Genomic DNA, 23,154 nt, shown 5'->3' on the forward strand with positions numbered 1-23,154 from the left:
TAAATCCCAATATAAATGGTGTGAGCTACCCTGTGGCTGCTGGGAATTGAATTCAGGACCTCTGAAAGAGCAGACCAGCGAACCCTGTCCCCAGCCCTTGACATATCATTCTAAGCTCTAGTCAAACCCAATCTCTCCAGGTACAGGACATGGTGCTCTCCTTCATTCCTTCACTCTTTATAAATGGCTTTTACTTTTCTTTTAGTGGCATTGCAAATGACAGTGGGCAGGTGGGTGGCAATGCTCAGAGAGAGGGCATTATCTTTTATAAGAATTTTTATTTACCTTTCTTTGCATGTATGTGTGTACAGCACACGTGTGCAGGTGTTCTTGGACGCTAGAAGAGGCCGTTAGATCTGCTGGCGCTAGAGAGCCAGGTGGTTATGGTTGACTGATGTGGGTGCTAGAAACTGGGCTCAGATTATTCTGGAAGAGCAAGAAGCCATTTCTCAAGCCCTATAATGCATACATACACATACATACATAATACATATGTATATGTGTGTATGCATTAATCCAGCACTTAATTTTTTGAGATTGGATCTTATAACACAGCTCTGGCTGGACCTAGAACTTATTGTGTAGCCTAAGGTGGCCTCGAACTCACAGTGATGGGATTAAACGTGTTTACCGTGTTTACCACCTCACCTCGCCTTGGAGACACTTACCTTTCTTTAACCCTCAGTTAATCTACTAGGCTAAGTCAAATCGGGATGCGGGTAATCAAGCCTTCCTTGCTCCCCTTGCCCATGCTGAGAGGCGCTTGCTTTGATGTTTTCACAGGGGTGACTTTATAATGAGGAGTATCAGGAAGTTGTCAGTACTCATGTCTTATTCACATAGATGACATTTTAGCTTTTCATCAAGCTGGTAACACATTCCTTCCTCCTTATCTTCTTTCAGTGCCCTCTCTCTCTTCCTTCTCTGTGTCCTCTTTGTTTTTGATCATCATGATGTAGGACTTTGCCCTTTCTTTTTCTTTTTTTATTAATTTTAGAGACTCCAGCCCTTCGCTTATTTGGGAAAAGATTGAAGAGCCATCCATAGACTGTCACGAATTTGAAGAATTATTTTCTAAAACTGCAGTGAAGGAAAGAAAGAAACCTATTTCTGACACAATTTCAAAGACAAAGGCTAAGCAAGTGAGTATTTCTCTGCTTTCTGATTGTAGTGGCCTTCCAACACAGTCTGAACTTTCATTAGGAGAGCAGCCCGAAATGGTATATGATTGGTGTGTCTCCTTGGACCTTCGACAGATAGCAAGCTAGGGCTGGAAATTTAGAATGTGTTGTTAAGTAAGATTGACCCAGGAAGAACAGGTAAAACTGTCCAGAGATTACACCCTGACTGTTTTTCATTGGTACACATTTCCTACTCTCTGCCATTGTTTATTTGTTATTGTTCTTTTCCTTGATTTAGTTCATCTGAGGGTTAATATCCATGGAAAGAGACAAGCAAGGAATATACTTTTGCCGTCATCGCTTAAATGGGTGCCATTAAAACCTAGCTACCTCTTTATACTGTACTTGAAAGATCCTTCGATCTAACCTGTGACATGAATCAGAAAAAGAAAGGAAACAGGGTGTCTGAAGAAACACCTTTCTGAACATTTTGAATGGGTAGATCCATTGGACTTGGTGATGAAATGACACTCTAAATTTAGTCTCCAGGATGCCGTTCAACAAGATGTGGCAACACTTCACAGAAGTGAGCTGGAGACATTAGAAATGCAATGGAGGAATACCTGCATTTTATAACTTTGTGTGAGGTGGGAGGCACGACACTGTGGAAGAGGTCAGTCTTGGTGGGAAGAAATGAGGCCATGTCCTAGTATTCTTCTCTCCCAGTCTCCAAACCAGTGACAGCCAATGGAGCCTAGACTTTCTGCATCTGACCAGGAAGTTGCAACAAGGTACATGGCACTGCATTGCTTCTGTTAATATTTCAGAGCAGACCACACCTCCACATTGGACATCAACAAATCCATCCAGGGATGGATGTGTTAGAACAGGATAGATTAACTCCCGCAATCCATAGCAGCCTGGATGAACAGACTAGTACTAGGCATTTTGGAAGGATCCTAACCTAGACAAATGTTGATCTTTTACTCCATTTCTGAGACTATTATATTGCACTCTAGAAGCTTCTGGTAGGCATCAATCAATACTAGTAAACATGACCTACCTTCAGCTTTACCAACTATCAAAATTATTTAATAAATTAACTGGTTAGCTGAATAAGGGAGAAAGGCTTATAAGTATTCCCGACTATTCTTAATAGAGATTGAAATATAAAAAATGCATTTGTTATAATAATCAGTCCAAGGGGATACTAAGGTAATGGAAGGATCCACATTTTCTCTAAGAGAGAGACATAGTTAGGGACTCCTCACATGAGAGAGTTGTATAGAGCACTCTCAGGCTGGGCCATCTTACCTCTCCTCATCGACCTTTTCATGGCCAGATATAGAAATTTTGTTTCTACAACATCGGGGCAGAAAGGGCAGAACCTGGAGAGAGGTGCACAGGCAAACATTCACTTGACTGTAGGGTGGGAAGTCTCTTCTGTGGGGACTCAGCTAAACAAGTCTTTCCCTTTGCATCTCCCAATACCAGAAGCTTCATTAAATGCATTCAGATGAGAAAGATAGCTTGTGTGTTGGCTGGCATTGTAGGACTTCTGTATTTGATATAGTACTCAGTTTTTGGCTTACTGAAGTATAATTTATATCTCCTCAAATCCTCAAATTAAAGTTGTTGGCATGAGATAGCCTCTTTCCATACAAGCACTGCATCTGTGTTTAATACCACTCCAGCAGGATTACCTCATTCTGTCACCAAGAAGTTTTGTAAACTCCCCCCAACCTCCCTTGTGTCTCTTGATGAGCTTTGCAGTGTCAATTTGGCCTAGTATTGGAACTGAGTTCAAGTCTGTTTTTTAGGGAGATAAAAATTCTTTTTCTTTTGTGCTGGAAAAGCTGCTGCAAAGAGATATATTATAAGGAGAAAAATAAAACCTAATTTTATTTCATTCGAATGCATTTGGAAGAAAAATGCCTTTCTTCTAATTCCCTGAGAAATTCTGAATGTTGTTTAGGAAAGTATATTCTCAGGGATGTGTTCATGGGCATTCTCTTTTATGGAAAATATATCCTAGTGATATGGGCACACATTTTGCTGTCTCATGATCCATTCCCAGGAAAATGAATAGCTTTTAACACCAATGCTTTTATGGAGGTATTTCAAGAAATTGTTAGTATATACAATGGAAAATGGAAGTTCTGCTTTGCTTTAAATATTTAAAAAAAATCACAAAAAGATTTTCCTGTGATCTGTCTTCTTACAAAGAAGGTCATGGTGAAAGCGTTGTTGTTTAACAGTGTCCCTGGGATATTTCCACTGTCGTAGGAGAGATGCTTCCAGTGTGATTTTAGAATGTTCCTCTGCTAAGTACACTGCCTTACGGCATATTGAGAAGGAAGGTGATACTCTGGATAGAACAGTGTTTCTTATGTTGTGTTTCTATATTCTTTTTGCTCCAAAAAGTCCCTGAAGAGACAACAATTTGTATTTCACTCATGAAACACATATTCATCTTTATTCTCGCTGCCCTCTTTACTTTTTATTTTGAAGTAATATGTGTCAGGAAGTTAGCGGCAGAGGTGAGAGGACTTGATCAGATGACAGCCTGACAGAGTTGCTAATACGTAAATGAGCGTGGCGTGCCTTCGAAACTGCATATTCATCGAACCCAAAAGAATAACAAACTTATCTGTTAAGAAATAGAAGCAAAACTAGAAATAGCTCATTTGGTGTTTGTGTCTGAGCTGCTTAGACTCCGGCCCAGTTTTAAAGAGTATTTTAGGGCCAGGAAGCATTTAGACTGCTTTCTTCCCTTCTGTGTTGGTGTCGATATGAATATAGGCCATGACCCTGTCACCTCATGGTCTTTATCATTAAATAAAGATTAAATTCAGAGTTTGAGATCAGTAACCTGAAAGAATTTTATTCAAAAAGCTTTGGTAATTGAAATAAAATGTGTCAAACAGAAGCTTCTAGTCAATTGTATGTCCAGTGAAATCAGGAGAATATATCTATTTTTTTGGGAAACATGGGAAATAGCTGCTAGACAGCAGTGGACACAGAAACCATAAGTTACATTGGGCCAGCAGTTTGCCATGCATCCTTACTACTCTTAGAACTTCTCTTATCTCATTTAACAGCTCCCAACACACACACACACACACACACACACACACACGCACACGCACACGCACACACACACGCACACGCACACGCACACGCACATACACACACACTTATGAGGTGGATAGACATTGGCCCACGGTACAGAGAAGCACTGCATGAGAAAACCTTCCATGATATTCCCAGCTTACTAAGGGCACAACCCAGTTCAATCTCCAGCCATTTTCCTCCAGAGTATTTGTCCTTTACAATTAAATGATAAAATATGGTTCTGAAATATCTTCTTTCAATATATATGGAGTCTCAAATGATAAATTTTAAAACAAGTGTTTATTCTTTATGTTAAATATTTAATGAACTGTAATTAGACTTATATAATTGATGTGGAAATACTTTTGGGGAAAAAAAAACCCTTTTTCACACATACGAATAGATTTTGAGAAATTCATAGGCTATGGTGCCATACAATGTGACATTTTCTTAGTTAAATAAAAATGTGTCTGATTGATGGCTGCCGTAGATACGTAAACTTCTGTAAGCAGAACCAAGAAAGGTGATTTGTGGCATTTGATTAGTGAAGAGTGGCAGACGGCCACTGTGGTTACGGTCAGATGGCGTGTTTTTTATTTACCCAACAACACCTAAACAGCCTCTGTCCAGTTTGCCTGCAGCAGTAGTGTCTAATCCTAGGCAGAGTGTAAGGGAATGCACTGCCCATGATGTAAGTGTGCACACAGAGGGCAGACTGTGTACACATCGGGTGATATATGAATAACCACTTATTGTGACAAAACTTATCAAAGATTTCTTTTTTTTTTTGGAGCTGGGGACCGAACCCAGGGCTAGGCAAGCGCTCTACCACTGAGCTAAATCCCCAACCTTATCAAAGATTTCTTCTCTTTGTCTTATTGAAATGTTCTTCCCAGGGTTAGGGAGGAGAACTATTTAGGAAGGTTAAATATATTCTTTATAAGATATATTTCAGCCTTTGGAAAAGGTGGTTAGAGAAAAAATAAACAGAAAAAACCGGGTTATGGTAAGGAGAGATAATGAGTGAATTTGTTAAAATTCACATTTAGTACAGTTGTGCTAAGGGCTTAGGTAGTTGGTGTTCTACTATGTCCTGACGTCATGCATTGCCTCCTAAACTGAGATTTTCATTTAAGAAACATTCACAGTAACAATGGGCAAAAGAGCCCCTGCACCCGCTGACCCATGGGGGAGTGCTTTCACAGAACCTCTGGGCACTGCTGCCCCAAATGGTAGTTGCCTTTAAAATGCTACTTCCTGTGGCATAGGGAATTTGGCAGATGTGCGTGCTCTGTTTCTGAGCTGCTTAACACTAATATACTATGAAAAGTATATAAAAGGGCATTTTATTTAGTGTGTGTGTGTGTGTGTGTGTGTGTGTGTGTGTGTGTGTGTGTGTGTGTGTGTGTGTAGTCTATGCTTTGAGTGTGTCTAAGTTCCACAGAAGCAAGAAGAGGGTGCCTGATCCCTTAGAGCAATTGGTAGTGACCCAAAGAGGGTGCCGAGAACTGATCTCTGGTCCTTCACAAAAGTGGCAGGCAGTCCTGGCTGCTCAGCCATTGCTCCAGACTGTGTCCTTTATAACGTTTAACATGTGGTTTTAATATTCTACGTTCCAGCTGCAGGCCTTAGAATGTATTTACATAGGAAACCACATCAAAATACAAAGCTATAATTAGACAAACATAGGTTTCGTGGAATCTGGATTTGTTTTAGATGTTGAAAGATTTATTATTTTTTTGAATATGCTGTTCCTATAGCTATGTGTACAGCATACCCAATCAATTCAACAGATTAAACAATAATAACTCTAGCTTTTGTTTTCTTTAGGCCGAAAAATGTTTATATACTTCTAAGCAAATGGCTAAAATGAGAAATCAGCAGTGTAATAAAAAAGAAAGCACAATTAGCTAATGATCGTTAACCTTGCTACATTTTACATTGGGTAAATTCCATTTGATAATAATGCACCTTACTTATATAGCCTTTAATCATGCTCAAGGATAATTCTTTTGGTTTATAACCACAGTAGTGTATATGGTATTATTACTGTGGCAGACTAGATATATAACAGAAAGACATTGAATTTTAATGGCTAGTATATTATTTTTATCCTTACAGAGCAGCCATAAGGATTAAAAAGAGAGTATACAATACAGCCTTCAGGCTAGGTTTTTGTGGCAGGTGATGAGAAATTTCTTTTTTTCCTCCACCATTTTAGAGGGCAGTAGCTGTTGCAGAAAACACCAGGCTAGGATCTGTCCTTAGTCTCACTGGTGAACTTGTATGCTAATAGTTGACAGTACAATTTTCACAATTGCATCATTTTGAACTTTGACCTGAAGAGAGCAGTCTCTCTCCTTTTATCAGGAAGTACAGCAGAGGGAAATAATATATACATCAATCAGAGAGGTGGCTCACCTCTGTGATCCCAGCGCTTGGAGGTAGCTGCAGGAGGAGCTGGAATTTTAGGTATCTTTAGCTACCTAGGAAGTTTGAGGCCAGCCTGAACTACAGCAGACATTTCAGAAATCGCGTGCAACAGCTGTAACTCTCAAAATGCTAGAGAGGGCGCAGAGGTTTCTACAGACCGTTCCTAAGTCATTCACGTTCCTAAACTTGCGTCTTTCTTCAGGTTCCGTGGTACATACTGAAGCCGCGAAGCACTGTGGGTGGTCAGGAGGCGAACGGAGTGTGTGTCTCGCAGGGATAAAGGCTGCATGGATGAGATGGAAACTGAAGTGGGCCTTGAAGAATTTATTTAGTTTAGATAGGCAGAGAGGATTAAGGGACGACTTTCGAGAATAAAACAGTGAGTGAAGATTTCCTTGAAGCTCATTTAAACCACAGTAAATCAGTCAACACCAAAAGCAGGCCCCTCCTGTGTGCTGCTGCTTGAAAGTTTCAGGGAGGTGAACATAGTTCATTCTTACCTGCATCCCATAGTCCCTCGTGCTTCCTGCTCATCTCTGTCAATGTTCAGGACTGCCTTCTTAGACATGAGAATGGGAATTAAATTTGCAGAAATTGGACCTGGAGGTCATGTTGGAGCCATGTTAATAATGGCAAACTGTATCTTTCTTTATCACGGACAGCAAAGGATTTAGAATAATTTCAGAGAGCTGAGGATTATAATTTTTTTTTGACTCATTTACTTACAATGTTGATAGTTTCCACCTTTTATCTGTCTGAAGAGATGCTGGTAACAATAGCCAGATTTTACAAACTAGTTCATTTCGGTAGAAGACAATAATAATTATAGAATATTTAAAGCTGCAACTTTAAAGTTCTTATTCATGTATTTATTTCTTTAAAACATTCCCTGAGTTCTCCATAGGGACACCATGAGGATAAGGGTTCCTTATCTTCAAGCTTCCACATCCTGTCTTCTACTTGGTCTACTCAACTGGTGAAGCTTACCACTGTGTTTTGGGTATTTCGTTGTTGTTTGAGTTATTTACTTATTTATTTATCTATCTTATATGCATAATCTGTCTGTGTCTTTAGACACATCAGAAGAGGACATTGGATCCCATTACAGATGGTTGTGAGCCACCATGTGGTTGCTGGGAATTGAACTCAGGACCTCTGGAAGAACAGTCAATGTTCTTAACCACTGAGCCATCTTTCCAGAGCCCCCCCACCCTTTTTTTTTCCAAAATTTGATTTGACCTTTTTTTTTCATAGCACTCCTGGTTATTTAATTAACCTTTCACATTCCATTTTTGGCCTTATTTCTTATTAAGCAATTTGTACTTTCTTTGAATTAGTCCAGTTTATTCACGTCCTCTTTGATCTCATTGACATCATGACAATCCTTTTGAATTCTTTGCCTGCAATTTCATGTATATCATTCTTCCTGAAATCTGTTACTGTGTCGCTGTTTTCTTTTGGAGAAGTCCTGCTACCCTAACATCATATTTCTTATGTTTTCTGTGTTGAAATTTGCACATCCGGGACCAGGCGGTTGGCTGGTGTTTTTTTCAGAAATCTATATTATTCCATTTAAATATATGTAGTATCCAAGTAGAACTAGGTTTTGGTAAAGTTGAGGTGTAGTTTCTCACCAATAGACTATGGTTGTCACTTAGTAGCTTGACACTCAGCCCAGGGACTTAGACATGCTGCCCAGAAGCACTCTTGGAGTAGAAGAATTCTTGTGTTCTATAAAAAAGGCCAAGGATATGCTTTGTAGAGCATGGTATGGCGAGATGGGAGGAATGCCTTTGTGAACCCATACTGAAGCATCCCTTCCCCCTGAGGTACCAGCTGTAAGACAGGTAGGTATAGTATAGAATAGAGTTTAGAGTCTATTTGGGCATGGGAAGGGGAGTTGAGGAGGGAGGAGAGAGAGAGAGAGAGAGAGAGAGAGGGAGAGAGAGAGAGAGAGAGAGAGAAAGAAAGGAAAGCGGGGTGGAGGGGAGGCAGCCCAGGAACAGGTGGAGAGAGAGAGGGGTGAGGGGAAAGAGGGAGAAAGGGGTCAGGGAGAGAAGATAGTCAGGGACAGAAAGGGCAGAGAGAGCAAGGAGGGGGTAAGCAACCTCTTTTATAGCAAACTAGGCCTACCTGGCTGTTGCTAGGTAACTGTTGGGAGGAGCATAGAAGGAAAACCATCAAGAAGATGGTGGATAAGGCCTGTGCAAAGACAGAATGGTAGCCAATTAAAAGCAATCACTCTTCCACCCCAACACAGACTGCAGTAACTTTAGAAAGCAAGGACAGCACTGTAAGATGTGTCTGAATGACTTACCTAAGGGGAAATACAGAAAGAAACTAAGAGAGGGAAACTAGCTGTTCCTATCAGAGCATCAAAGAAAGGACCAAAAAGAAGACTAAGTTAACCATGGCAGAGAAAACAAAGGAAAGGAAATATGAGCAACCTGCACTAGTGAAAATAAAGAACTTTAGATGGCATAAGATCTAATAAAGGAGAGAGGAGAGGAGGAGGTGGAATGAAGAATGGCTGCTAAGTTGAAGACCATACACAAGAGGGTAAAACAGTAGAAGAGGAAAGGGAGAATGGGGAAGAAAGAATGGAACATTAAAAACTAAACCAAAACAAACCCAACACAACCAGTAAATGCTAGGTGGGTAGTTTATATCTGAGGTCTCCATATTTGAGAGGTTTTGATAGGGAGATCAGGAGCCTCAACCAGCCAATTTCCTATGCTAATGCTGGGTGGGGCGGGGACTAGAGAGGGAGCGAGTGCAAGAGGAAGGCAAGACTGGAAGAAAGAAAAGAGAGCCACAGGTCAGGGAGCAGGGAATAGAGGAATCAAGACCAAAAGGGAAGATATAAAATAAGGCAAGAGGAAAAAAAAAAACTGAAATAGTTTAAATAGCGTAAACAAAAACTAGAAAAACAAAACATGAAAGAAACAGGGTTGCTGTCACTCCAGGGTGTCACTCCATGGGTGAATGCAGATATCTTTGCCACTGAGCTTTCTTTTCTGGGTCTTTGAGTTGGCTCCTTGTGTGGAAATGGAACCTTTGTTTTATTTGGCCTCCTGTGCTGGTGTTTGTTTTCTCTGCCAGAAACAAGGAACTGTGGTTTGGGGCAAGTCCTTGTCATGACTCAAGGTCAAAGCTTCTTCTTAACTACCTCTTGACCAGTCTCTTTTTGCTTGTGACCCTGGATGCATCGGTATAGAAAATAAATATACATTTCTAGCATGTATTGGTAATAAATTACAAAGAAGTTTATCAAGGCAATTTTTGGTGTACATTGATTTCTTACCATTAAACACTAAATTTGTATACTAATGAGATAGTTATTATTACATTTTTTAAATAAAGAATTAAATTCTGGTTAAATATTTGCTATTTCAAGACAAAGAGCATCTTCAACATTTTTCAGAATTGACTAATATTTTCATTTATAATTAATGCTGTGAGTGGCACTTCATTATATAATAGCATAAAACGAAGGAAGGTAATTTAGGGTCATTGTTAGAAATTTTGTCCTAGCTCCCAGCCAAAATTCCTGATATGAGGTTTTGTGAAACCTATCAGCAATTCAATTACCAATTTAAAAAGTGGAATATTCTAACACAACGCAGACCAAAGATGCATTCCTTTGACACTTATATGCTGAAGAAGGGAGGTAGGAAGTAAAAAGGTGTCTTTGTGTTCTGTGGTGAAATATCATATATCTATACAAGGAAAAAACCTTGTGTGCTTAGTGAAACTAAAATAGTTTCAAATGTGAGTCGAGGCAGTGTCATTGTTCTGTGTGTTACTAGAGCCTGATCAGGCCAGAGTGCATGTATGCTCAGAACTAAGGTTATGATGATGTCATCCGGTTCACCATGGACACACAACACCTGCTGCAAACACCTCAGATTCTTCCTGTTTTTGATTTCTCATTAATTTTTGGTCAGCGCCTTCTACTGTCATCAGTTCTTGTTGCTTTTGAGAAAGTTCTTGACCACTGTATACGTGGATATAAATTTCATCATGTCTCTCCACTTCAGTTTCTTTGCTGTCTCCCTCTCCCTCCAACCCTGCCTCTCTCCTTCTTTGTCTTCCTTTCTTCCTTATCTCCTGTTGCCCTGTCCCCTCCTCACTCCTCACACTGAAACCCTTCTTCTCGACTTCCTACTGTCATGTCTTCTTTGTGCATTGCTGAGTTTATATAGAATTGGAGGAGTGCATGTGGGTGGGCTATTGTCTATTACAGTCTCCATAAGAGAGGCCATGCCTACTAGCTTGAGAAGCAGGAATTGTAGATGTTCTTTTTGTCTCTAGAGACTGGGCAGTTACTTTTGGTCTTTTCTGCTGTGGTCCCTTGATGCTGCCTTCTTTCAGTTCTGGGCCTATGGGAGACTGCATTGCTCCTACACATCTGTCCCTAGTAGATTCACTTGCCTCTGCCCATGCCCCCTCTGGGAATTGGCTTCCATGCTGCTCTTCAGGAGGGAGAAAAAAAATAAGGCTCTTCCTATCATATAGCTCAGGCCAGAGTGCCACTACTTGGAGCTCTCCGCGGTTCTGACTTAGTTTTTCTACTGTAACTTGAGCAATGATTCTCAATCTTCCTTATTCTGCAACTACTTAGTACAGGTCCTCCTGTTGTGGTAATCCCAACCAAAGAAATTGCTTTTGTTACTAATTCATAACTGTAATTTACTACTGCTGTGTATCATAATGTAAGCATGTGATAGGCAGAATATCTGCTATGTGACCCGGTGGAAAGGTCTTTCAACCCCTAAAGGGATCATGACCCACAGACTGAGAACCTCTGAATTTACAGGCCAGTCCTCCCTGATGCTTTCCCTGGGTTCCCAGAGTACACAGTGTATGGTGGAATCCCTGTCTCCACAGCCACCCAGCTGGCTCCTGACTCAACAAGGTCTTTCCAAAGTGACTTTAAGTCACTGATCTGGTCCAGCATCCAAAAGAAGGTGTGAGGAGGGTTCCCGGAAAGCATATGGTATGTGGATCCCGAGATCTATGCATAGTTGTGCTGCATATCTGCTCAGTGAAGTGCCCTGTGTTGTTTTCCCTGTGAGTCTGCTGTTTATTTTCTCATCTGTCCCCCTCGCAACATTGGCTGGGAGCCGTGTTCCTCCTTGACCATGTTGTGCCATGGGATTCCATGCCATGCTCTCTAGCCCTTAATGTCTCCCCTTGTCTGATCTCCAAAATTTCTAACATCAATTGAGATGGATTGCTGTGTGCTTTCTGTTGCTCTTTGCTTTTAGCCATTGGTTCCTGCTCTCTGAGGTGACACTGATTCTTCTGCTTGGGCTAACCTTTTCCCATGTGGTGTGAAGCCACTGGAAACCGACTCTCTCACTCTGCTCTGCGCTCTAAAGCTTGCACTGCCACCTTCCCCAGAGAGGATAGCTGCTCTTCACTGGTTTTGTAGCCCTGAAAATTCTAACAGCCTCTGCTTGAGTGTTTGTCCACCAAATTCCGCCTCTTTCTTCAACCTGTGTATCTCATGCGAACTAAACAGATATAGAGTGATTTGTTTGTACTATTGAATGTCAATTTAATGGATTATTTAAAACTTCTGATTCCAGCAACTCATAGCTCCTCAGCATGTGCAAACTAGCTTCCTCCCATCACTCCCTGTCCCCATCTCCTCTCCACTCTTATTTTCCTCTCTTGTCCCACTTCAGTTTCTCTATTCTTTTCACTCCACCTCCCTCCCTGCCTCTCTCCCAATTCACCTTCCTTTTCCCCACCATATGCAGTGATAAGCAGTCCCAATGCTTTTGTAGAAAACAGGATTCCTTGTCTTTTATTAGCACAGACAGGGAGAAAGCACAGCACTGGGTTGGTGACAGTTATGTATGCCTCCATAGAGTATTAGGCTCATTGCTTCTTTCTAATTATAGTACCAAGGTACTACTGTTTATATATCTTAGCCTAAAAATAGCAAAAAAAGAAATAAAACCAAAAGAGACTTAGTTTAACAGTTGTATTGATTCCATTGATCAGAGAATAAAACATGGATTTTTTTTAAAAAAGATTTATTTATTTGTTTATTTTATGTATCTGTATGTATACCTGTGTGCCGGAAGAGGGCATCAGATCCTATTATAGATGGTTGTGAGACACCCTGTGGTTGCTGGGGATTGAACCCTGGACACCTGGAATAGCAGACCACTCAGGGATCTCTCTCCAGCCCCCCTAAAATGCAGATTTTAACTAGAGTAAACAAGTGTCTGAAAATTACCACACTTTCAGACTGTGCTATAAGCTTCCCTATCCAGAATTCATGATGAATGTAATCCAAATGATATAAATGAAGTTAAATGGAGAGCAGCAGGAGGTGAAGTCAGACCAGACAGGGCTCCGTAGAACATTCAAACTTTTTTTATTTCTCCCTCATCACCCCCACCCCCCCAGAGCCCTAAAATGGAAATGAGAGAATTATTTTCCCTAACTGATCCATAGGACTCTGTGTACACTTCTCTATTGCTCTTTGACTTGGCATATTTCTCTTTATGTTATCTGATGTCATTAAGCTTTCTTCAAAACATAAGGTGGTAACTCTTGGTAGCATCTTAAGGCTACTAAAGTCAAGACAGTTTTTCTCTTGAGATTTATCTATACTTTCTCACCCTAGCCCTTTGTAAGGCTTTTTAGTAATGTTTTGTGGATGCCAGAATGTCAGGTCAGAGTTACTTGGAGCTGGTATTCATTATATTATCGGGAAAAAAAGAAAATAGAAAAAAAAAAAAAAAAAAAAGGCCGTGATTGGCAGAGGTTGCTGCAAACATTGGCATGTTCATTTTGGTTTTAAGCAAGCCTCTGTTCTTTGACCTGACAGAGAAAGGCAGAATAGCTTGTTTGAAAAGTTGTGTTATGGTAATCTGGATAAGTCAGACTGACCGCTGGTTTTGTTGTTGCTGCTTGTTTTGTTTTGGGGGATTTTGTTCTGTTTTAAATAAAAAAAACAAAACAAAACAAAAAAAAAATTTCAGCAATACCAGCTTCACTAGGTTGCCACACACGAAGAAGATAGACATGGAGATTTTCCATAGCCAACAGAACAATAAAATTCCCTCACCCAATTGTTTCCTTGAATCCCATATTAAATCTTCCAGAGAGAAAAACAGTGCTGTTCTATAGGAAACTCAAATAAATTCTTTGCTTCTAAAAACAGAAATAGACTTTCCGACTCTTCTATTAAATGTGAATGAAGTGGGTCTATTTCAAAATATGATTATTATAGAATGTAAAGACAATAATCAGATGGTGTGGTGGCTCCAGTTTAGAATATTTGATGACATAACATGAAATAGGAAGGCAACAAGGACTATGGTCAAGAATTTAAAGAAAATTATATATACAATCGGCTAAATTAAAGTTAAGAGGAAAACAGATTTCAAGACACAGGAGGATGTATGATTTAGGATCTTGATGACCTTGGGATCACTGAAATAAGGACCATAACCCATAGTCAACTTTGATCTCATTCACTAATTGGGATTTTTTTACATTTAAGCTTCATTTTGTTGGAAGATATCCATCCACTGAAACAGAGTCAATCTTAGATGCTATATGATTGAAAGTGTTCATGAGACTGGAAAGAAAAATAGCTTGGAATAAGTCCTCCTGGCCTGTATCTGGTCTTCATCTTCCAAGTTTCACCCTTGAAAAAAGTTCCCTGTTCAAAGCATTCTGATGTGTGTGTGGAATTCAGATATCTCCATGGATCTGTTTGCTCAGTGAACCTTTGTTGAACATGGTTTTTTTCTTGGGTGGGGGGGGCAGTATTGCTTATCTTCTGTAATCACAATGCCCATTGAAACATGCCTGTATCTTTTGTTTGCTCATTCATCTTTATGATTTGAAATCATTACTCTAGAGTTAAAAGCCTACTTAAAGTGTTGTTTTATATATAGTTACAAACTCTATCTCTATTATTTCATAATTAAAAAAAAAAAGCCATTACTCCTAGGAGGAATGACTATAGCCAGCCATCTTAACTAGGCTTAAAATTTCAGATTGCTTGAGCATCTTTTCTCGCTTCTGTTGCTTTTTCATATTGAGATATTGTTAGGATTTCATACAGGGCAAGCTATACTGCATGGAAAATTCTAGAAGGAATGACTAACATATGACTCATTACAAACAGTGACTAGGTTGCTGTTTAATATATCAACTTTTTTCCATGGTTCATCTTGTCGGCCATTTTTGAAGTTGCTAATATGGCCTCATGTCATAGGGCCTCACTGTCTCATTTTAATCATTAGACCATTCCTCCCTCATAATCATCTGCAATATTTTTCTCCAGCAGACCACCCACGATTATACAGACTCTGTCACTGAGGTCATTATCGTTCCTACTCATCTTACTCTGTTCTTTCTGTTTTACTCATGTGTTTATTTTCTCCAGTGTTTGTCTACATTGCCAGTGCTTTATCACTCGATCACACTTTTTATTCACTCATCAATTTTATCAGGTACTTCATCAACTGACACTATTAGAAACTATTCCCCCATCTATCCTTAAGCCTCTTTGTGGAATCGTGTCCCTTACAAAGGTGATAATGATGATTATTATGTACTTGCAAGTCACTTGACAGGAGCAATGTTGCAATGAGGGCAACTACCAAGGTTTTGAGCAAAGGTGACATTTGAAAAAACATCCTTACAGTCATTTTACCGTATGTAGGATGAACTCTTATTATCACTAATTGGAGAGACAACCAAAGGAGTATTTCCTCCCTCTTTTTCTACTCTCATAAAAAGAAACAGAAGCAAAGGCAGATCTTTGATAGTCTACATTGAACTTCTCACCTTGGGCTCTCTCAGTGGTCTCTTTGGAAAATGGTTCTACACTAACCATTGGTGATATCCACTGGCAACCAGAGCATGTGTATTTCACAGATACCATACAGGCTGGGGCATGCCTTCTATTTGGAAAAAGATGTGTGGATAAATTCTCCTGAATTCTTTGGCTGATAGTCTTTGTAACTCAACTCTATTCCTTTCCCCTGCTTCTAATCAGGGTTCCCTTCAGCATAGGGCATCAGGTAGCTTGTCTAGGGAAGGAGAAGAAGAGAAGAAAACAGCAGCAATTAAACCAATTATTGAATTTTTTGCATTGACAACCTCCTCAGGTGACTCTGATCCCCCTACCCTCGTCATGATTCTTCCCTTCTTCCCGATGACCCCTGAAAAGAGGAGAAAAGGGTGAGAAGGGCCAAGGAAATGGTCCCCCACTGGGCAGAACTTCAGTTGGAGAAGATATGAAGGGTGTAGAGATCTACCAGAAAAGGGAAAATCCATTGTAGAAGAAAGGGAAGCGGGCTCTGGAAGGGTGAGTGCCCCCAGCCTTGTCTGTGCAGGTGCTGGTTTGCATCTCTTTAAGCCCAAGTCCAGTTCAAGTTGCATGTCTGTCTTTTGTTTGTTTTGGTTTTGGTTCTTTTCTCTGCCACAAAGAGACATAGTCCTACTTGTTGTAAATCTTCTATTCAACAATGGTCATGCTTTAAAAGATGAGCAGGACAGTTTCTGTCCTCTCTAGAATGTAAAGTGCATGTGTGCCAACATCTTCACGGATAAATTGTAGTTAGAAGAGTGCATCCAATTCTGTGAAGACAGCCTCCTCTGCTCTCTGCTATGGCTCTGAAGAGACGAAGGATTATCCACCCCTCAAGCTTCTTGTGGCCTTCCTTCCTCCAGCCATGGTCTAGCAATCCAGAGAGACAGACTTAAGTTATTTTCTTTCCCACCTCCACTTTAGACTAGATTTTTGGGTGTTCAAAAGTTGGAAATAATGGAAGTGGAGGAAGGATTAGGGGAAGATTGATCACTTAAAGCATTTGCCTTGAAAGCTCATGAACCTGTACTTGATTCCCAGCATGGATTAAAACACTGGGCATGGTAATAAGGACGTGTGTCCCAGCGCTAAGAACATATAGATAGGCAGGTCCCTAGGGCTTGCTAGCCAGGTGGCCTCACACACTTGGTAAAATGAAAGCAAATGAGAGACTCTGTTTAAAAATAAAATGGGGACATCTCCCTAGGAACTGTACTTAGGGCTTCCTCTGGAATCTACACAGAGGTTCATATACACATGGATATATAATACACACACACACATACACACACACACACACACGCACACACACATACAGATACACACAGACACACACAGACACACACACACACACGTGTACACAGAAAAGAAAAAGTAGGAAGACTGATATATTGCAATTAATTAATAAATCATAAGTAAATATTTACCCAGGCTACCCTCACACACAAGCTCCAGATTGATCAGTTATGTTTACGAGAAGATGTCGACAAAGGATTAAGTTGAAATTTCCACAAGAGTCATTGTTTCTTCTTTCACAAGACCCCATCCACTTTTGTCAGCTTTTGCCATTGGTGTCTCTATGAGGGACATAAACATTAGTGTGACCTTGATTCAGTGGTGTTTTCTTCCTCTTGCTGGCTACTCTGGTCTTGTGTTCATGAGAATTCGTATTTATAGCTTTAGTGGGTCCTGTATTGGGTTTACTAGTAGCAGTACTTAAGGAGATAAGGAATGTGATTTTCTTTTATGCACTGAGAAAGTAATGTAGGAATTTTCGCCTTGGGTCTTAGGCAAATGTTCTATCTTTTATCTCTCAAACAAAAAGGCTTGAACAATGGCAACAGATGTCTCTTCATAAAAATTAGATTCCTGACTGACTTTGTTGAATACGCATGAGCAAATATCTAACAAATATAGTCATTAAAATAGTCACCAATTAAAAGTTAATGATTAGGAATAAAAAATTGCAAAGAATAAATTATACAAGATCATAGATTTTGTTATATTTTCATGCTTATAAAATAGAAAAGGAATGAAAATATTAGTAAAGGGAGATATGAAGGGTAAGCAACCCAACAGCTCAACTAATAAGGATAAGAAAACAAAAAAAGCTTTAAAAGATGAGGAAGAGAAGAACCATGTAACACAAAGAGACAAGGGAGAAAGGAGTAGGAAGTGAGGATTAAAACTTGCATATTAAATGTGGGGTGTGGTGCTCACACAATCATAGCTCTTGGAAAGCTGACATAGGACTCAGAGCCAGATCCCTGCCTGGGCCTCTTTGTGAGTCTAGAACAGAACGAGAGAAGACAAAGAAATTAGATGTGAAAACGAGAAGACAGCATAGGAAGCTGTGAAGAAGAGACAGGCCTTTGCGTGCAGTGCAGCTGGCGTAGTGCTTGCTGAGTGTGTACAAGGCCTTGCTTTTTAACCCTCAGAGCCACAGAAAAGAACCAGATTGGGGTGGATTTGAAATAGCATAAAAACAAATGTGTGATACGATTAACCTCGAGGTAAAAAGTTCTCATGAAAACGAAATAGAAATACAGTTCAAGAAGGTAACGGGGAAATAATGAGGTTGGTGGTCCAGCCCTGCAAGATAATCCTCAGAGCAGCAGTGATCTAAGCCTCTACCTAACTTTCCTCTCAGGGTTCTCTTCAGCTCAGTCTCTGGTGGGAACCTAGTCTGTGCTCCTTTTCTCTTTTGACTTTCATTTGAAGTGGTTGCCTAGCAGCCAGAGGGTGTGATTTACTAGCTGAGCCAACTCTGATTGCTGCTTTCCCAGTCAGGACCCTGTGTGTTTGGCTCCAAGCTTTCTACCAGCTGACACAGATCTCCAGTTCCTTTCTCTCTTTGTCTTTCCTCTCCTCTCTTTCTCGCTTCTCATGGAGATTTCCCTGGCCTCCTTCTTTGGGGCTTGGGAACTCACCCAACCTAAATCAGCTTCCCAATAAACCTGCATTTATATATATTTTTAAATTTGGTTTGAATTGGCTCATTTTACCAGTGGAGAAATAACTTATTAATCCCTAAGTAGCTGAGGATGATCTTGAACTTCTAATTGTCTTCTACTTTTTTAAAAAAATATTTTATAGGGGTTGGGGATTTAGCTCAGTGGTAGAGCGCTTGCCTAGCAAGCGCAAGGCCCTGGGTTCGGTCCCCAGCTCCGAAAAAAAGAAAAAAAAAAAAAGATTTTATATATTTATTATATGTATGTAGGTGTCTGTAGCTGTCTTCAGACACACCAGAAGAGGGCATCAGATCCCATTACAGATAGTCGTCAGCCATCATGTGGTTGCTGGGAATTGAACTCAGGACCTCTGGAAGAGCAGTCAGTGCTCTTAACTGCTGAGCCATCTCTCCAGCCCTTACTTCTCCTTTTCAAGTGCTGAGATTACAGGTTTACGCCAGACATCTTCTGTCTATGTGGTGTTGGGAGTTTAACCCAGAGCCTCAAGTGTACCAAACAGCACATCAATAGCTGCGCTACATCCCTAGCGCCTGAAATCCTGATTCCCCATTTTTTTCCCTGTAGCTAGATCAGAGCTCTAAGCTGGCCCTCTCATGTGTTAGCACTCAACACTTTCTATATGTTCCTGGAGCCGTGAAAATGCAAGGACTCTTGATTCCCAATGCCTCAGCCTAAAGGAGCTTTGCAAAAAGCACTGGGCCCTGCACACTGTGTGAGTCAGTCCCTGGAAGATGAGAAAAGGGTCTCAGAGGCATTGTGCTGTGTACAAACCAAAGTCCACTTTTCCTCTGTACCTCTGCTCAGTGCTGTGGACTGTGTTTTCCCTCTTCTCTTGCTTTGGATCCTGGTCTCTGCTGTAGCATTTATGTAGCCTACATCCCAGAGCTTCATCCCCCAACCCTTACACTCTTTGGAGGGGTGTGTGTTTATGATGTAGACGTACTTGTGTGTATTTTTTCTTTCTAATTTTTTTCATCTCTTCACAAATGGAACTATAGTGAGAGTTTTCAACTCTTCTTTTTCTTCCCCCCTACCCTGTCACCGTAGTGATCCCGCATGCCTGTATATTTCTTCCTGTATTTTCTTCTTCCAAATTCTTTATTTCTTTGAGACAGCATCTCATTATGTACCTCTGGCTGACCTGGCCTCAGATTCACAGAGGCCCGCTTTGCAGGCTCTCAACTGTTTTTATTTTGTTCTGTTTCTCAAGAAGCCTGTCTGTCTGTCTCCTGATGAAAGGTCAGTGTCTTCCCCGCTGTCGCCTGTCATGTCTCGTGCTCTCCAGCTGCTCCAGACCCATCCTCCAGAGATGATGGTGATGGTGAGGAGTCATGAGTCAGCCATCTTCTTCTTTGTGGGGAGTTTTTACTAAAGCTACCTGCTGTGGCTCAGGTGAACGTGGACACAGTTGCACACCTAGCTCTCCCCTTTGCACATAACAAGAAATCTTGTACAACTGGGTCTTGCCCATTCGCAAGATTCTCCTCTGAAAAAATGGCCAAGATGCATCTGTTTCTTACTCTTCCTCCTCAGTACCTTGGCCTTTTGAGCCTTTAGAAATGGACTATGTAAGCACCCCAGTTAGACTTTCGTCCTGGGCTGGAATCACTTAGAGAAGGAGACACATGTCTTCCACTGAGATTTAGTCACGGTGTAGTGACATAAGGGAACTTCATAGGAACAGGAAGATAACCAAAGTTCCCATGTGGCATTAATCTCCTCCATGCCGGCTGACTGAGAACTAACCTTGTGCCAAGCACTTAGCTGCATGCTTCGGTTTTTCAGGGCAAAGTAGAGAAACTGAAGACCAAGCCTAGAGTTTGAGAAGTTAGAGTCCAGTTACACCTATGGCATCCCAGGGCTGACTTGGGTTTCACTGTCGCCTTCAACTTCAGAAAGAATGACCCCAAACTAGGAGGAGAGAAGGGTACACAGTCCCATGCTAGCTTTTGGTTCTCAAATTGGCCGTCTAAGACTTCTGAATGGATCTTGCAGACAGACGATTTTGATGTGGCTTCATTTGTCTTCCACACATTTCCCTGAGTCTAGGGGCAAGGCAGAGTGAGCTGGCTGAGCATTTGTAACTCAGTGACATTTTCAGTGAAGCTTTCCAAGAATGCTTATATACTCAGAGACAAGTCAAAGTCAGTATTCACCAAATACTTTAGTGCAGCAAAGTATGGGGAGTGTTCTGGGCATGGGGATGGCCATGCTCAAACGAAAATGACTGAGAAGAAAGAATGAGAGGAAGGAAGCTTTATGGATTAGGATGTACACGATGACGGCACCCACCCAGTATTTGTTCAATAGTTATATTTTCAGACATGAAAATATATTAATGCTGTGTCTCGCCTTATTCCCATTGCCCCTGAGCATTTAGCCAATGCTCATGGATAAAGTGATGAAAATTTCATTGAGAGATTCTAACTTAGTGTGTCTAACCTCATGTACATATTTCTATACATGTAGTATTTGAAACCACTGGGAACATCTCTAAGAAGTTGGATTCTGTGAGGGGTTTAGTTAAACATATGCCTTTGTTTGAAAATAATTTAACCATCACATTGTTAAAAAGTATTTAAGAATGTTATGGAGCCATATGAAGCTTTACTTTTTTTCATTGTATTAGTTTTTCTACCAATTTGAAGAAAAGTGATTTGGACAATCACTTGGTAGTAAATAATTACGTTAAATATATGTAACCTGTGGCAGAGTCATGAAGTTGCTTTGATTATATCTGTATATCTGAAGGAAATGAGTTCATATGTGTATAAAATCTCTGAGACCAGATGCTTATAGCACAACTATTTGTGATACCTATAATTGATAATCTCAAAATATCCATCAGCTTTGAGTTAAAGAATAAATTGTTGTGGTTAGAGAGATGGCTTAGACGTTAAAAGCACTTGCTATTCTTATTGAGATTGTAAGTTAGGTTTCCCAGCACCCACATGGCAAGTCCCAACTGTCCCTAACTCCAATTCCAGGAGATCTAGTGCCCCCTTCTTGTGTCTGTGAGCACCATGTGTGGTACACTTAAGTACACACAATAAACATACATACATACATACATACATACATACATATATACATACATACATATTTTAAAAAGGAGTAAATCGTGATACATTAAAATTAAGTACTATCAAAATACTATAAAAATTAAGAACGTACTTTTATAATCAATGATACTGACTTATCTCTTATACAAAAGTTAACATGAACAATATATTCCCATTCCTATAACATTCAAGAATGGAAAAAGGTAAATTTTTAGCAATAGGTGACAAATTAAAAGTATCGATGGGAAGGAAGAATTGACAGAGCTTTCATTGGTTCCGTACACAATGATCTGAGATGGTGTGGTAACTAGTCTTATGTCAACTTCATACACATACTAGCATCATCAGAGAGGTGGAAATCTCAATTGAGAAAATGCTTTCATAAATTGGGCTATAAAGCAAACCTATGGGGGCCACTTCTTAATGATTGATGGGGAAGGGCTAGTCCAGTGTTAGAGGTGCTGTCCTTGTGTGGTCCTGGGTTCAATAAAAAAGCTGTCTGAACAGTCTGTGGAGAACAGGCCAGTAAGTAGCACCCCTCTATGGCTTCTGCATACAATTTGCTGACCTGCTTGAGATGGTGACCTGACTTCTTTTTATGGTAACCAGCAATATGAAACAGTGAACTGAATAAACCCTTTCCTCCCAAGTTGCTTTGGTCATGGTGCTTCATCACAGCAATAGAAACCCTAACTAAGACAGATAGAGCAAGATAGATAGATAGATAGATAGATAGATAGATAGATAGATAGATAGATAGATGATTGATAGATAAATGATTGATAGATGATTGATATATAGCTACATGGATAGATACATTGATAGATACATAGATAGATAGATACATAGATAAGTACAAGATAGATTAATGGGTAGATACAGAGAGGCAAGTTTTAAATAAACCAACACAAATTTGATCATTTAATCTTTAATTCCAATATTTTAGAAACTAACGTTTCTAAACAATAGATACTTAAGACCTATTCTATTCATTACATAACAAAATACTAGTTTGAGAGGTTGGAATAGCAGAATTGAAGATGTCTTTAGAAATAGAAATTATAAATAACTTACTTATTGTTGGACACAGATGTGATACAGTTGTTTGATCCAATGTGGAATTGTTGAAGGCTAAATACGATTTTGAAAATGATGCCACTTTAAAACAAAAAACAAGACAAAGAGCCAGCTTTGATTGTCAAAGCTTAGTCACATCTTGAAACTTTGATTCCTTTAAGTTGGTCCCCATAGATTAGCCCACTAACAAGGCACTATTTATATAGTGACTTTACTTCAAACTCCAGGTAGAGATCTTTGGCAAATCAGCCAGTCGCTTAGGCACTGTGTCATTTACAAAAAGAAGAAAAAAATTACAAACTTGCAAGAAAATTAGAAACATCTTCCTTCACAGGGTGTGATCCATCTTGACAGGCCTAAAACAATCAGCAAACTGTGAATAAGGCCAGGAAGCAAATCCTGTCTCCTCAAAGTGTCCAAAAATTAATACCATGCTAAGGGCTGGGGAACAGAATTGCTCAGGAAGTTCTCGTGTTTATGCAGCCGGTTATTCAGTCAAGAGATGCTAGCTGAATCATTCTTTC

At 40.1% G+C, this 23,154-nt stretch overlaps 1 protein-coding gene across 1 annotated transcript in view; it reads left to right on the plus strand.

Annotated features, from left to right (window-relative positions):
- The window catches only part of Fmn2 (formin 2), a 309,451-nt gene that overhangs the window by 94,908 nt on the left and 191,389 nt on the right, over positions 1-23,154 (plus strand). Inside the window, 1 exon segment of the mRNA XM_032914755.1 lies at positions 998-1,142. Within this exon segment, the coding sequence (XP_032770646.1) occupies positions 998-1,142 (145 nt within the window).

This window comes from Rattus rattus, chromosome 10, assembly GCF_011064425.1.
Source record: "Rattus rattus isolate New Zealand chromosome 10, Rrattus_CSIRO_v1, whole genome shotgun sequence".
NCBI classification, from domain to species: Eukaryota; Metazoa; Chordata; class Mammalia; order Rodentia; family Muridae; genus Rattus; species Rattus rattus.